Source organism: Lutjanus erythropterus, chromosome 11, assembly GCF_056507025.1.
Source record: "Lutjanus erythropterus isolate fLutEry1 chromosome 11, fLutEry1.hap2, whole genome shotgun sequence".
Taxonomy (NCBI): domain Eukaryota; kingdom Metazoa; phylum Chordata; class Actinopteri; order Lutjaniformes; family Lutjanidae; genus Lutjanus; species Lutjanus erythropterus.
The window spans coordinates 23,704,126-23,720,495 of record NC_139327.1 but is presented as its reverse complement, the minus strand read 5'-3'; the positions used below and the strand labels follow the sequence as shown (position 1 = coordinate 23,720,495).

Here is a 16,370-nt window from a genome sequence, read left to right as displayed (position 1 = left end):
CATCGCAGTTACTCTATTCTCTTTTTCACTTCAATGGAGGTGTCATTATCACTGACACTTTCTTGTTCCTGAGAATATATGACCATTTTCCAGAGTACCTGTTCAGTTTTTAGTGATACACCACCAGGATTACCACACAGCATCACACGCTGTCATGAGTGAATGTCTGAACTCTTCCAGTTCCCTTTCCCAGGTTTCTGTCACTATTGTTGTCCCAACTTCCTTCCCCAGCGCGCCTGCACATACACACAATTTCACAATGGAATAAGGTACAATATGAATTGAGTCGTTTGTCTTCTGCTGTGGTTAAATTCCTCGTGACGATGTGAATTAAACTGTGACAAAAGAGTCAGGTGGAAGACTCTGTGATGAATGAAGAAATAATCTGTTCTTCTTCTTCAATTCAGATGCCTTTGGTTTTTCCGGCTGATTATTGTTTTATGTCATCACATTCTCAGGTAATACACAAACACACACACACACACACACACACAGACACACAGGCAAACACAAACACGAGGTAAGTTCCTCTTCGTGTGAAGGGGGTTTTGGCTTTTTCAATCTTCTGCTTCTGGCATGTATATAAATACAGCGACAGCGTGCAAAGTGAAAACAATCAGCACAGCCACCTCACCTCTCTGGTAAACTCATTAGGAAGTTCTCAGCTGTGAAAGATCTAATCTGCTTGTCAAGGTAAGATATGATCACTCATTCACTACAGGTGCATTTCTATGTGTTGGATTTTATTTTTTATGTTTTTATTATTATTTTTTGTGAGATTGTATGGGTTTATGATCACTGAATGGATTGAATAGTATCTTCTTTGATACTTTATTTAATGTATCTGTGCTCTATGGGCAAGTGGTTTTACTATTTATTTTTTGTCTTTTTCTGTCTTTGAATGAGCCCAACAAGTCTAATTCCAATCAACCATGTTGAAAAAATGTTTAATTTTATTATTTATTTTATCCAGCACTTTCAGTTCAGTAGATATTAATTGGGTAACACTTTATTATAAGGGTACAAATCATATACTAAAGTAAATCTAAACTATTTCTGGGCTTATAATGATTTAATTCATAAATCAATGCAGAAATGATCAAGTCACTATGGCTTTAGGCGGTTAGTCCAATTAATAGATCATCAGTTAAGGAATGTTAATTCACAGTTACTTCATACATTCATTGATATGAAGTCAAGCTCACTGGATTTCAGTTATTTAGCAACCGCATTTATGCATGTTGAATAATCTCAGCCTTTTATGTTATTAAAACCAATAAAAAAGGCTCCAGTCCCTGAACTGTACTAACTTATTGTCCTGTGTTTCAGATGCGCACGTTGTTCCTCTTGGTCCTGTACGCTGCGCTGTGCGGTGCCAGCTCTGACAGCAACCAAGACAAAATAGAGACTCTGATGGATAATGGTTGGTAACTCCTTCTTTCTCCACTGAATATTCCTCTGTGTTTTCATTTGCCTCTTGATTCAAGTCAGTTTGTGTGTGTGTTTCTTGTCTTTGATTACACTAGTTCTGGTCCTGAGGGTTCCTTACGGTGTGGGCACCAGTGTTTATGTCCCTCTGACCTGTGGAAATGCTTATCAAGACCAGCCTATAGTTTGGAAGAAAAATGGTAATACTACTATTGTTTCTAATGCTACAACTATTGATACTATTTCTATTGCCACTAGTACTTCTAAAAGTTTGTGTATGTAATTTTTCTTCTTTTTTTTTGACATTTTGGATCATTGACATCATTGTTATATTGGCCCATGTCCTTGTTTCAGGCAAGGAGCTTAATCCAGCTCTGCAGGGGAACCAGGTCAGGGTCCTGGTGGAGGAGATGAACGGAGGAAACTACACTTGTCACCTCAGCCCAGGCGGAGAATACCTCAACCACACTGTGATCCTGATCCAACTAGCCTCAGACAACAGGACTGTCATACTGGAGGAAAAATCCCCCGAAGAAGGTAAGATAAGACAAAGGACGAAGTGAGGAGGGAGGGAGAGAAAGAACAAAGACAGTACACAGCAAGAGGAAAGACAAACAGGGGGAGATAAAGATTTGTTGTGTTATTGGACCTTGCAGGAGGTATTTCACTGAGTGGAGGAGAGATGTCACCGAATAGCTGAGATAAGAAAGATGGTGGGAGAGGGAGATAAGATGGGAAAAAAATAGACAGATGTAGAGGGCTGTGGCCCAAGAGCAGACAGATTCAAAAGCTAAGATGGATGGTGGGGCACATGTAAAAAGTAATTCAATAAAAGGAGGATCAGAGGTAGAGTAATGATGGGAAAGGAAGATGGAATTGAACAGGAAAAAGGAAAAATAGAACATTAAAAGTGGAAAGAAAGCAAGAAGAGTTAGTTGCACCAACAAATATTAATTTGATCCTTGTTTAGTTGTAATCACAGTTAAGTAAATCAAGGTTTAAAATCAAGCAGAGCTCTGTTGTAAAATTAAAATCCAAGTTTATTGTTTTAGTTAAAATAAAAAAAAAATTAATTTTGGTTTAGCAAGCAAGCATCTCCATAAATATTGAAGTTATTTCATGCTGATGGGACCTAGTAAGTATAACTGTTAACTTTCAGCTGCTCTGTATTCTGTTACAATACATTACATTGTTTGCTAGCTAAATAAAAAGTTAACATGTTAGATTGTTTGCTAGCCAGCTAAAAAGTCCACAAAATTTTATGTTTGCTAACTAGCCAAAACGTTAATTAGCCTTGTTAGCCTTCTCACAATGGCTCTAATTTCTCCTCCTCTAAGAAAAACTCAGAGGCCGAATCACTGGAGCAATATGACCAAATAATAAAAGACTAAAAAACAGTAAGGGAAAAAAAGAGACAGCCGCAGGCAGCAGCTGGCAGACTGTTTAAACACATCAGCTGAAGTTAAAGGAAGAGGAGAAACAGCAAAAAAGGCATCCTGCCTGTCCCTTAAACTTAATAGTTTTGCTCAGTCCATCTCAAAAAGGCAGCCATTTAAAAAGTTAAACCTCCTCAGGAGTAAATTTAAAGTTAATGTTGGATCACAATTTAAATCTGTGTTTTAGTGAAACAATTTATTCTAAGTTTAGAGTAAAAAAAGCTCCTTATTTTCAGCTAGTTGTAAAGTTTAGTGCAACATAATTTAAAGTTAAAACACAATTTCAGCACAGTGTCTTTGTTAAAGTCATAGTGATGCTTGGTGTATTTGCTGTAGCATAAATAAACCTGGTGTGGTTTGTGGTTGACACAATGTGCAGGCTTTATGTTCATCATCAGTTTGTTAGTGCAAGTGGTTCTCAAAAACAGACACCAAACTTGTTGTTTCTAGTCTTTTGCTGAAGACATTAAACATTTTTTGAAAAGTTTTTTTTCTCTTCTTTTCTCCTCCTTTTGCCACCTTGCAAGAACCTGTGAAAGCTCTGAAAGCTTCGGCACCATTTGTACTGAAAAGACTTCATCTTTTATCCTGTTTTGTGCCATAAGGCAGTGTTTTTTGTGCCTCGTTTGATGGAACAAAATGTTTAATTTGTTGAACAGGCTGGCGATCTTTTCAGTTGTCTGGCTTGTTCACAGTAATTATATCAGAGTCCTGAAATTAATCTTACGATGATTTATCAATGTTTCGATGGACATTTCACACCAAAATCGAAGATATATTTTCCTCTGGTCTGTAGCACGGTTTATCCATCTTTACTGTATCAGCTGTAGACATGCCTGCCTGCTCTTGACTATAACAGTAAAAAATGCCAAAAAAATAAATCTGAAAAACTCCAGATAATCCACAGATCCTGTTGTGAGCAGTTTGACATAGGGACTACTTTCTGTCTACTATAGAAAGAACATATTTGAGAGAAGGCAGATGTTTCTACCACTGATCTCTCCAATCTATATGGATAATTAAAGATAAATAATGTGTAGAGAGTAGATAAATTGTTCACAAGAACCTGATGAAACACAAAGAGAGGCAGAGCGCTGACAGTGCTTCTGTTCCTCCAGGTCACATCTACTGTTCAGCACCAAACTACTCAGGCTCCTTCCACTGCACCTGGACGAGAACAGAGTCCAGATCCAACGCTGCTGTGCTCCTGGTGAAGGCCGAACGGTGAGGACAGAACTTCTGAACACTAAAACCACTCATCCTGCTCCTATAGAGTCAATCCGTTGTAGACAGTATCTGTACCAACCAGTTTGTCTTCAATCTAGTAATATGGAGGAGATTCCCTGTGTGCTGGACGCGGACAGCTCAGGGATTCACTGCCAGGACGCCAGCTGTCCGTACAACGAGGAGCAGCACCGCATCTCCCTCACCGTTTACATACACAGCTTCTCTCGCCTCGAGGCCTACACAAAGGAGTTCTACCTGAGAGAGATTGGTAAGTGACTGAATTTTAACATCTGTGTCAAACTGTTTTATTTATAGAACAATAAACAGCAAAAAAAACAAAAAAAATATTGACTAACACTTTCCCTGAAGGTCATGCCTATGATGAATTACAAGTACATTCATAAAACATTAGAATGCATTTATAAAGCTTCATAACTCTTTATAAAAGTTTATAATCATGCATGTCAAGTTACAGCAAAGTTCATAAAGTATTATAAATGGTGGGCATAATGTATTTTAAGGGCAGCATTCATAATGCTTTATGCCTCCATGCCAAAGTGAGAGCAGCGTTTGAAAGGGTTACAAACACAGAGAACTGCATCTGCATCTGTATCTGTAATAATATACTATAGCATGACTTTGTGAGCTTTAAGTAAAGTGGAAGCACTGTATAAGGTTATTAGCAGTTGTGTGATGTTTATAAGACGTTATTCCATTTCAGAATCTTAGAATTTATAATCTGTTATGATTCGTTAGAACAGTTTTTTATGTGTCTTTATAATTGGTTAAAGTTATGGTAGTTTTAATGTGCTGTGTAACCCAGGACTCAGATTCTTCTTTCACACACTGCTGTCATTATGGTGTGGAGGAAAAATGATTTCATTTCTCCTCAGGAGTCTACGATCAGAACTGCATCCATAGCAACAGTCGGTTATTCATAGCAACGGCCTGCTATTCTGAAACAAAATGCTGTAATTGATTAGAATTGAGTATTTAACAAAGTCATACAATAAACATCAATAAAAAGTGTTATAAATCTTTATGAATGCAGGACTGTGCTTTTAATGCATTATAGCCATAACCCTAAACCAAATATTTTAATATTTTCAAAGTGTTTCTATTCATTCCTTTCTGTCTTGTCTCATGTATAGTTGCAGTCCTGCCACATCCTCCTCACTGTACTGTTTCCCTCCCCTGTTCACCCCTCTCCACATCATTTCTCCCCTCCTTCACCCTATTTAGTGAGGCCGGCGAAACTCCCTAACCTGCATGTCAGTGACGGGAGGGTGTTCAGCTGGAGCTACCCCAACTCCTGGGAGGAGCCCTGCTCCTTCTTTGGCCTGAGGTTCCAGGTCAAGGTGTTCCCCCACGAACAATCGTGTCACGGCACCGAGCCCATACTGGTAAATCAATACAGGCATGATGGAGATCAGACTCCAGTTACACTTAGCTACTGTAAAAATGCATTTGCTGACCAGCAGTTTAAAGGGACAGTTCATCCCCAAAATCCAAAATATGTGTTTTCCCTCTAACCTGTGGTGCTATTCACCCATCTAAATAGTTTTGGTGTGGGTTGCAGAGTTTTGGAGGCAGTGGCCATAGAGGTGTCTGTCTTCTCTCCAATATAATGGAACTAGATGGCACTCGGCACCAAAAAATAAGAAAAATCCTGACCTGCTTACTGAAGAGAATCCACAGAACCTGTTGTGAGCAGCTTCATGAAGGAATTATTGATTTTCTATACCAAGCCACACACATCAGATATATCACCAAATAGAAGGAATTGTGCATCTACTCATTGACGAGAGGCTTGTGCTTGTGACAGCGCTGGATGTAAACATTGCAGTAATGGCGTCCTCCTTTGCTGAGCTGCAATCTCTTACCATTTAGTTTGGTAGAAAGAAAAAAAATTCTTACACATAACTGCTCACAACAAGGTCTGTGGATTATCTTGAAAAATGAACACTGTGATTTCTGAAAAGAGACATTCCTGTTGAATTTTTGAAATGTCCTTTTTGGTGGTTAGTGTGATCTAGTTCGAGAAGGCAGACATCTTTACGGCAACTGACACCAGAACTATTTACACAAAAAAATCTAATATGTCTTTTTGATTCCAGAGGTGAACTGTTCCTTTAACCACTTTTATTTGTTTTCAATATGCCGTCTCTTCTCTTGTGCAGTCTGACACTACTGAGGAAACTAAGTTTGAGGTCAATGTCAGAGCCAAGAAGTATGTTTTCTGTGTGCGAGCTCAGGACAAACACACCAGCGGGCCATTCAGCCACTGGAGCCACTGCACGTAAGTGTATTACTCAGACTATTCAGTGTAAGAACTGTTTTGACTGGGTTTGCGATCAAAGATATAATTTACGTGTGAGTAATATAATATCAAGTCATGCCACCAGCATTGATCTGATCCAACCTGTTCTGTCTCCAGAGTGAACAAAAATCACGTGAGCTGCTGACTTCTCTCACTGGACTTTCTGCCATAAATCCACAAAGAACTCACAGATGGAAGGAAACATTTTCCACTATTTTTTTTAATATCTCAAACATTTTTTTCAACAATGCACCAAAAGTGATGTGAATGTATACCTGTACAGTATTTATTGATCACTTTGTTGTTTCTCTGGAACTATAAGTAGTATAAAGTATATTGTTAAAACTATTATTTTTAATATAATTTAAATAAGTTACTCTTTCCATAACTTTTATGCCCTTATTCTTGCAAAAATGTTGTCAAAATGTTTATCTTTTCAAAATAAATTGACGAACATATTCATTTGCTGTGCTTTTTTTCATTTGGGTAATTAAAGCTCTTGTATGTAATCTGTAGGGGGATATATCGGCAGAATATATATAAAAAAGAAAAAAGTACGGGCCATTTATAGCTACAGAGGGTGCTTGGTCCTCTTCAATGGAGGCGGCCATGTTTCTGTAGTAAGGTGTTACAGTTTAATTTCTATCAGTCATCAATCAAAAATGGTTCAAAATGAAAAACAGGTAATATGTTTCTTTCCATTTTCTCTATCCTACCTTCTTGTGCATATCTGGCTTGTGTGCAGAGAAAACAAAACAACACTTCAAAAATAACTCAGTGTAGCTTATATATAGCCACATTTTTAAGAATTTAAGAATTTAGATGACAGTTCTCAGGGCATAAAACAAATATGTTGATTTTAATGTGCTAATAAACATATAAAACTTATATTTACATCAAAATCATGAATCAAATCATGACCTTATAACTGAACGTTACATCTAATCATGAATTTTGAGAATCATGACAACCCTTTTCTACAGCAGCCAAGAATGGACAAACCAAACATTGGCCTTTTATGCTTTTTGCAAATGTCATGTCCACTTTGATTTCTCCGACACACTTGGAAGGGGAAGTTGAGGTGAGCTACAGTCAGTTGGTTTCTCTCACCGCTAGATCCCACTAAATCCTACACACTGGTCCTTTAAATACAACGAAGCATTTGAATACCGTAAAAGTGTTTCATAAACTTTTTACACCGTGTACCACCTCTGAAAATATTGTAGTCATCGATGACATATGCACACGCAACATGCATGATCATGACTACAAATAATACAGGAACAGGGACCTCGTGTACCTCCAGTGGTGCTTGTGCCGTAGTTACAGAATTTAGGCTGTAAAAGATGTCAATATTCTGAGACCACTCATATTAAATGACTTAAAGGACAATGAAGAGTGCAGGCAACTAAGGTACAAAAAAAACGTTTATTGTCATATTTACAGCCAGGATGTCAGGGATGTGATGAGGAAGACACAAAAAGGCAGATTTCAAGAAATCATCTCGAGAAATGTAAAGGAGTTAAATATCCAAGAGAGCTGTAAACCTGACAACATCTGAAAAAAAGCAACAATCGCATCCCTGATGTTTCCAAGAGCTCTGGGTGCTACTTGTTCATAAGGTGGGGAAACACCTTCTCCCGACACTTCCCCTTCCTCATCCATAACTTAAAATAAACGCTAACAATAAGTGCTGACACATGTGAAGCTACAAAAAGACAAACTGTGAAGTGCACATTTTGTGCTGTCAGTTTCTTGCATCCCCATCAACATCCCTCATCCTCACTTTGTTCATTAACAATTCGATAGTTCAATAAAAGCTCTAAACAAAACACAGACTAATGAAAACAAAAACTAGAGCTGATCCTCTGTGTGCCTCTGAGTGTGTGCGTTCAGCAATGCAAGAGAGCTGGCACGTAACAATACACACACCCATGAAAACCTGGTCTTCTATGTACCTACAGTACTATGCATGTATATAGAATACATGTACTACATCCTCAGAACCCACAGGCCTGTGAGCAGTGACCCCTGCATACAAGCAACAGCACGATTTCCATCAAAACATACACAGGAGAGTCAACTGTTTTGATGAAAATGTTTTCGCTACAACCAGCCTTGACCTCAACAGCATTTAATATCACAGTAGCTTTGAGGATTATTGCATATTGTTAGCAAATTACTGGGGTTACAGGTGTCTGTTTGATGCTCAAGGACTTTGATTTATGTTTGTTTTGGACTACTGCTCTCAACGCATTTTGCTGTTCCAATTTTTCACTTTAATTCTTCATAACAATTTGCACAGAATAGACTTGCCGGGTGTCCTCGGTTCTTTAACACATTTTAAGATACAGGTTATATAACTCGTTCTCACTAAATATTTCCTGTTGAATTACACATTTCAATCCTCCTTTCTCAAAGATGTAACATTAAGCCTCATACAGCGGTTCAGGATGTGATTACTGACCTAAAAGGAACTGTTCAGATTATTTGTATGAGGTACTTATCAATAGTCAGTGTGTTACCTACAGTAGATGGTGGTCGACATGTCCCCGATTTGAAGAAGCAGCAGGACACTTGGTGTAAGAAGCTAAACGATGTACTGCTGTGGACAAATATATTTTAATCACCTAAAAAAACAGCCCCAAAGCAACCAGATTCCTTTGACAAAAACAATTTATCTTTCCTCACAGAACACGAGTTGATCTACTGCAGCCTCTATCATTTGGTTTGTTTGTGTTATTGTGTGACTCTGTTTATTCCAAGATAACCCTTTATAACACCAAAATGACACAATAACTGACTAACTGATCGAGGCAGCAGTAGACCAGCAACTCCTATGTTCTATGAGATAAAATGACTGCATTTTCCTGTTTGAAAAAGCTGCCTAACTGCAAAGTAAAGAGGCAAAAATATTCAAAATATAACATGAGGGCTGCAACTAATAATTATTTTCATAGTCGATTAACTGGTTGATTATTTTCTTGATTATTTGATCAATAGTTGTTTGCCTATAAATTGTCAGAAAATTGTGAAAAATGTTGATCAGTGTTTCCCAAAGCCCGAGATGACGTTTTCAAATGTCTTGTTTTGTCCACAACCCAAAAATACTCGGTTTACTGTAATGTAGGATTTAAGAACCAGAAAAGCTTCACATTCTGACTTTTTTCTTTAAAAAATATTCAAATTGATTATCAAAATAGTTGGCGATAATTGCTAATTATTATTTTATTACCAAAACATGTTTTGCTGCTGTCCCTGTCCACAGCAGAGTGCTTAGCTTCTTCACTGATACATCTCTCTGTGTCTCCAAACTGGGGGCATGTCCATCACCATCCACTGTAGGTACACTGACAATCAATAAGTTCCTCACACAACTCCACTTCAGATAATCCGAACTATCCTTTTATCCACAGTGAAATTATATAACATCTGTTTTTACTCACGTGGTATGGCAGAGATGCATGATAATCAAAACAAAGTATTTTTTAGTAGTGTTTTCACATTTACTAATGTGAAACTAGTGTAAACTCCATCCACCTGAAAGACCCAGCAGGTTTAAAAGTTCACAGATGTTTTCAGGTGATATTTAACTGTGGACTTTGTGGGTCATGGTGGCTCACAGCTTCAAACCTATGAGTAGTTTTTTTCAACCCAGATAGATTTTAAGATTACAGTACCGACTGGTTGTAACCGTCATTATTACTGTAATAAATGCAAACAATATTTAAAAAAAAATAAGAAAAACAATGTGCGAGATTCCGGAGAGACAGAGAACATGCAAATATAGAAATTGGGAAGCCCATCTCAGTCCTGAGCTTTGAGTGTTGGCAGCTGCAGGGTTAGTGTAGGATCTGTCTTAAGGTTTGAAATAAAGTAACGGCCAAGTTTTTGTGCGTGTGTGTGTGAGAACTGGATGTTGGGGTGGCAGCGTCCAGCACAAGTCTTGGCCATGGATGTGGTCCCTCCTCAGTGGTGCTGCTGCCTCTTAGATAAGTACCTACACACACACACACACACACACACACACACACACACAGACAAATATAACAGCACTTAACAGCATTTAACAGCACTTGTCTTTCCAGTTCCTCTGCTTGAGCAGATCACTTATTTCCACTGCTGACACTATAAAAATTACACTGTCCTTTGAATGAATCTCTAAAAACAGGGTTTTAATCTCCCAACTTGTGAAGTTCTTCTTTGTATTCTTAGATACCCCTTTCATGAATAAGCACTTCTTGACATATGGGGCAGGAAACGTAACCTAATAAGGTATTACTGAGGTGGTAATTATGTTAATTTACAAGTCTCATGAGGATGTCCTTAAATAAGTGCAGGTGGCATTTATCATGTTTTTTTTTTTAACATTTCTTGTATAAAAAAGGTCTAACAGGTGCTACTGCTATGCAATTGCACTTATTGCTGTTTTGTGTGTGTGTGTGTGTGTGTGTGTGTGTGTGTGTGTGTGTGTGTGTGTGTGTGTGTGTGTGTGTGTGTGTGTGTGTGTCTACCTTTCCCAGTGTTTGTGGTTGAGTCCACTGAAGTCATCGAGCTTGGCGATTTCTTTAAGGTACTGAGCCAGTTTATACAGCTCCCTGTCCTTCTCCCTGTTCAGATGGGCCTTCATGAAGGGTCGGATCTAACACACGAACACACACACATACACACACAATATGCTTTAGAAAAACACTATGACAATGATGAGGAACAGGATAAAAAGAATGATGATGATGTTGGCTTCCTACCTTTAATCCGTTCTGTGGGTTCATGAGGAAGTTTCTTCCGATGTCGTCAAACATGATGGTGTTCTTCCTGTTGTAAAATTCTCCGTACTTCCCCCATATCACACCCAGCGGCTTCACCTGGATATGTGTCATCAAACACACTACATCACTCCTATCATCCTCTGACAAAGCAACAAACCTCAGCCAAAAACTCCATGTAGAGACAAGTTATTTCTGTGCATGGCCCTTTCTCAAACCGATCCCTCATCCCAAGCACTCCAGTGTCACTCCACACACAAGTTCAGACCTTCAGCTGTGGAGGGCTCTCCAAAATATAGTGTAATAATATTAGTGCCAGACCGATCAGACTGATATATCGATTGGCCAATAATGGCCTATCACAACTACATTTGTCTATAATTGGTGGTGTTTTTTTATTTTATATATTGCATTATATATATGTATATGTTTATATATTACATATTATTGTTTGGGAGCAACATTTTATTTTTTTCTTAATTCAAATAGAACTATCTATATTATAAGAAATGGTGCAGATTATACCAACCTCCACAACCCCTCTCTTAGGGGTATGTACTGTGATCATTGCTGCACTGTCCAGCATGAACGTAACCTTGTAGTTTGGGTTGTCCGTCACTCCCAGCTCCTACACACACAAACACACATGGACAGCAGTGTTATCTTCTGGTCCCTTCTATACCCAAGCACTGTGGGTTAAATTTAATAACACTGCCACCTTCTGGTGAGAAAAGGGTACAGTACAGTCATAGTAACAGTCAGATGGCCAGGTGACAATCAGATTTTTGAAGATAATACAAAAAGTGGAATACTTACTTTCATTTTGGCATCAATCCACTTCATACTTGTAGCAGCTGAGGAGAGAAAGCACATGTGTAAGATGTATACTCCATGAGATTACTCGGTACCAGAATGGAGAGGAAATCAAGAACAACAAATGGCCGTAAAATACGTCAGTATATTACTGGATATTAAAATAAGGTTGTAGTGAGGCTGTCCAGTAGCCCAGCAGTGCAGAAACACTGTGCACTATAAACTGACCATTTACAAACACTGTACAGTAAGTGTTGCATTTTCAAAGAACTGCAGCCATAAATATTTTAACAGCTGCATTCCCCTTGTTATCTACAGTAATGCATGCAAGTTAGTCCAATTTAGACCTGAAGGAGAAGAGAAGAGAAGAGAAGAGAAGAGAAGAGAAGAGAAGAGAAGAGAAGAGAAGAGAAGAGAAGAGAAGAGAAGATACATACACCAGATGACAATGTCATAGTCCTCATATGCTGATGTCAGAAACTCGTGAAGATATGGTCTCATCAGCTCCTGACCCGTTTCTGCACACGACTTGTGATCTAAACACACATAGGATTCAGACATCAATTCATAGTGTTTAACAAATCGTCCTGTACTACTGAATACCATTACAAGACTAGGGATGGGAATCAAGAACCGTTCCAGTTGAGAACCAGTTCCAAATTGTCCGTCAGAATCATATGCCTCAGAGCTGTCTGGCAGTTGCGCACTGCAACACTGCATCTACACTGCTGAAATATTTGCAACAAGAGGTGGCTGAGAGGGAGAACTGCTCTCAAGAATGACTTCATTTAATGAAGACGATAACAACGGCCTTGTTGTAATATCTGTAAATGACCATTTAAAGTAAGGATGGAAACAGCAGCAATATTGATGATGCATGTTTCTACACAACATGGACTTTTATTCCATGAAAGCCCTGTATTTGACACTCTATACATGACTGCCACTACTTCTCAACTGAGCAGCACATCTGTTACCAAGGGTAACTGTCCTGTTATAAAGCAATACAGGCAAGCTTTACAAATGTATTCTTTGACTAAGACAAACCTAAATGAAAACTAATGCTTTAAAAATATTCTTCTAGACAGACATCAAAGCTTTTGCATGCCTTTTTCTACTGGTTTCTACTGTGCATGCCTACTTTTTTCCCCAACACAAAATTAAACAGGTATCAATAAGAAAATTGATAAAGAATCTGACAGAAAAGCAGAATCAATAATGGCATTGGCATCAATAAAATCTTATCATTTTCCAGCAGTTTCACAGTCATGTTCTTAAAGAGACAAATGTTGTTGTCACTGTAACTCACCAAACAGTGTATAATCCACATCCAGTACCAGAAGCCTCTTTCCTTCTCTGGGAGGGTTCAACTCCTCCACCTTGTAGTCTTTTACTCTGCGGGCTATTTTAGCCAGGTTCTCCTCTCTAGAGACATACAGAAGAACAACATTTATTTCTCAGACGCACAGATACATTTTACTTTTATAGAAGCACAGACACACAAAAATCCCATTAAAAAAACATCTAACCTGTTCTCCACTTCAATGACCTCCTCCTCGATGTCAAAATCGTTGACAACGTCATCATTTTCTGGGGGAGGGGCTAAAACCTCTTCCTTCAAAAAACAAAACACACGCGCAGTTTAAAGCGTATCAGTCAGCCAACTGGAACCTTTAACACAACACAGTAAATAAAGCTAATTAGGCAACATGTGATCCCACAAAAATGACAACACTGTAGTCAACAGCTTGAAGGAGCATAGGCCTAGACAATAACACATTAGTGATATGTATTGATAATAGACACTCCATCAAGAGCAAGAAGAAAATTCTTCAATAGAGTGAAAGCAAATAACAAATATGCCCTGGCTCATAAAGAGCCTCTCATATCCTTTGATAATGGAGGATACAAAGAGTGAAGAAACGGCTAATCACTTAACAGGTGTCTTGCACCATCAACATGCATCACAACAGCAGAGGAGTCAGGAGTCAGTTAATTTCTCTATCACCCTGTCACCTACCAGGCTCTCCTCTCTGGTGCCCATCATCATGATCTTAGTGTTTGGCTTCAGCTTCAACGAGCCCAGCTTCACCTCATCCTCAGCAGGTTTACCTGGACGAGGGAAAGAAAGACAGAAGGGACAGAAGGAGAAGAGGGAGATTAATTTACAGTTTAAAAACAAACAAATTAAAAATGACATGAAACAGAAATCCAGACAGGTGGAGAAACAGGTAGCAGGTAACAGGCTGAGAAAAGACAAAACATCAACTAATTATGAATGTGGATTAACACAGCTAAAGCCTCGGAAAACAAAGATGTGGAATTTTTGATTTCATTTTCAAGAGAGGTTTCATACATATTATTAACAGTAATGGTAAGTCATAAATAGGGATAATGCGGACAATAACAAATTCAATCTCTTCAATCAATTAATCATTTTTAAGAAAAAAAAAATCTGATTTCAGTTTCTCAAATGTGAATATTTTATGGTTTCTTTACTCCTCTATAAAAGTGAGGTTGTGGACAAAACAAGACATTTGAGGACATAATCTTGGGCTTTGGGAAACAGTGATCAACATTTTTCACCGTTTTCACACATTTTATGGATTAAACAACTAACTGATCAATTGAGAAAATGACTGAATGAAACTAATCATTAGTTGCAGCCCTAGTGGATATAATCACTAAGTAGGTAATGGCAAATAACTGAACTGTTAGAACAGTCTGGTAAGTTGAGAAATTCACAGCCTTTTACTGTAAAGCAGCCTTTAAAACCAGAAAGACAACACTTAATGATAAAAGGATATCCAAAATCTAAGATAATATCTAGTCTCATATCACAGTAAGTATCACAGTCTGGATATAACATGGCATTATTAACACTATGTCTTCCAGGTATAACACAGTTGTGATCGCTGACGCCCTCTCACCTTTGACCTTGAGTCCCAGTAGTTTCTGTCTCTCTGGCAGCACCCCAGTCAAGGTCTTAATGGACTGTTTCAGGTCCATCACTGTGTCCTCCTCAGACAGAGAACTGATGGAGTACTCCTGACCTCCCCACTTTATGATCACTGACACTGACATGGCACACACGGGGGCTCTTCACACACATACACACACAACCACACCCACTCGGCACACTTTGAGGCAGATATTTCCAGCTACGGTGACCAACATGCACACGGACACCTTGCAGAGAGAGGAGGGACAGGGCAAAGTAACAGGAGGTGTAAGTGGCTGTAGCTTGAGCAAAACATAGAGAGCAGCTAATAATGAAACACAGAGAGCAAAACATGGCATCACTATTGTTAAGCATGTGTTGTTTTGACTGGCTAAATCGAGACACAACGGCCAAATGCCAGCTAATCAGAGCAGACACACTGACAGTCTCTGGTTGTTGATATTTTTAGCATGAGATGGCTAACATTGACTAGCAACAATGTAAAAACGAGAGGTAACCCAGTCAGCTAGCTAACATTAGCTCGCCCAGCTGCACGGTGTGGGTTTGCTTACCTGGCAGAGCAAGCTAACATGTAACACCTGACAAACACCGTCAAATGTCGACGAAAAGTTGAATGAATGAATGAAGTTTGCTGTTCGGTTTCATTCATCGGGAGGCGCACACACTCTTCTTCCTGGCGTCCTGAATCCTGCCGGTAGTGACGTAGGGGGAGAGAAAAAAAAGCGTCGTTACCATAGCGACCATATGTCAACAGATTAACATAACGTCGTTTGATATTAGTATCCATTTACTTCATCCTTAAAAAAAGACAAGGAAAGAGAAGAGAAGAAGAGAAAAGATACGATCTATAACAAAAAAAAAATCAACATTAAATGTGACTAATTTTAATTTTGTCTGATTGATCAAAACTGAAAAGACAGATTTTTGTTTGGACTTTCCATCAGCATTTTGAATATGAATGTAGCCTATAATTCAGTCAGAAAATTCAGAGTAGATAATGCAAACTATAAGTATATATAGTGTACATATAAATATAAGCTTCTCCAAGCACCATCATTATAACTGATGTTACAGTCCAAGGTTTCCCTATTATTAAGATTATTTCCTGTAAATAATAATTACCTCTGCTCATGTGGCTATGTAGCAGGCTGATATTGAAACTAAAATATTATAGGAGAGACAAAAGTTATTTAAAACTACATTTCAGCAATCTCATATTTTAAATATTTGTATTTTACATTTTCTAGTATTTTGATCATATGTTTTTAAATTAATGTATTTCATTTTTTTAAATTTCAGTGACTCTTTGGTGTACCACTAGAGGGAGCTTGAATACCATCAGTACTCATACTACAGTTTAAGAACGTATGGACAAGACAAATACCTTTGAATTACAAATTCGGGCACCAGTTTTTTTT

General features: G+C 38.3%; 2 protein-coding genes and 1 long non-coding RNA gene across 3 annotated transcripts; 2 read left to right on the top strand and 1 right to left on the bottom strand.

The window, feature by feature from the left end:
• The first annotated feature begins 585 nt into the window (after nt 1-585).
• Nucleotides 586-6,846, top strand: il12bb (interleukin 12B, b). The gene is made up of 9 exons (XM_084730325.1): nt 586-693; nt 1,330-1,423; nt 1,527-1,628; nt 1,783-1,965; nt 3,983-4,088; nt 4,190-4,359; nt 5,334-5,494; nt 6,272-6,390; nt 6,529-6,846. Exons 2-9 carry the CDS (start codon nt 1,330-1,332, stop codon nt 6,554-6,556), a joined length of 963 nt encoding a protein of 320 aa, XP_084586451.1. The 5' UTR covers nt 586-693; the 3' UTR covers nt 6,557-6,846.
• Nucleotides 6,847-7,387: 541 nt separating this feature from the next.
• On the top strand, nt 7,388-10,149 carry LOC146319127 (uncharacterized). Its single transcript, XR_014771528.1, has 2 exons — nt 7,388-8,948; nt 9,757-10,149. It is a non-coding gene; the product is annotated as an uncharacterized LOC146319127 (long non-coding RNA).
• ublcp1 (ubiquitin-like domain containing CTD phosphatase 1) lies at nt 9,760-15,746 on the bottom strand. Its single transcript, XM_084729726.1, has 11 exons — nt 15,504-15,746; nt 14,921-15,179; nt 14,011-14,102; nt 13,520-13,605; nt 13,300-13,415; nt 12,428-12,526; nt 11,994-12,031; nt 11,707-11,805; nt 11,160-11,276; nt 10,926-11,053; nt 9,760-10,411 (listed from the first exon to the last, which is right to left on the bottom strand). Exons 2-11 carry the CDS (start codon nt 15,072-15,074, stop codon nt 10,381-10,383), a joined length of 960 nt encoding a protein of 319 aa, XP_084585852.1. The 5' UTR covers nt 15,075-15,179; nt 15,504-15,746; the 3' UTR covers nt 9,760-10,380.
• Nucleotides 15,747-16,370: the final 624 nt, after the last annotated feature.

Coding starts and splice junctions, on each gene's coding strand:
- il12bb (XM_084730325.1), top strand. CDS start 1,330: ATGCGCACGTTGTTCCTCTTGGTCCTGTACGCTGCGCTGTGCGGTGCC. Junction 1,424..1,526: donor AGAGACTCTGATGGATAATG/GTTGGTAACTCC, acceptor TGATTACACTAG/TTCTGGTCCTGAGGGTTCCT. Junction 1,629..1,782: donor TATAGTTTGGAAGAAAAATG/GTAATACTACTA, acceptor TCCTTGTTTCAG/GCAAGGAGCTTAATCCAGCT.
- ublcp1 (XM_084729726.1), bottom strand. CDS start 15,074: ATGTCAGTGTCAGTGATCATAAAGTGGGGAGGTCAGGAGTACTCCATC. Junction 13,416..13,519: donor GTCATTGAAGTGGAGAACAG/GTTAGATGTTTT, acceptor GTATGTCTCTAG/AGAGGAGAACCTGGCTAAAA. Junction 12,032..12,427: donor CTATGACATTGTCATCTGGT/GTATGTATCTTC, acceptor TTCTCTCCTCAG/CTGCTACAAGTATGAAGTGG.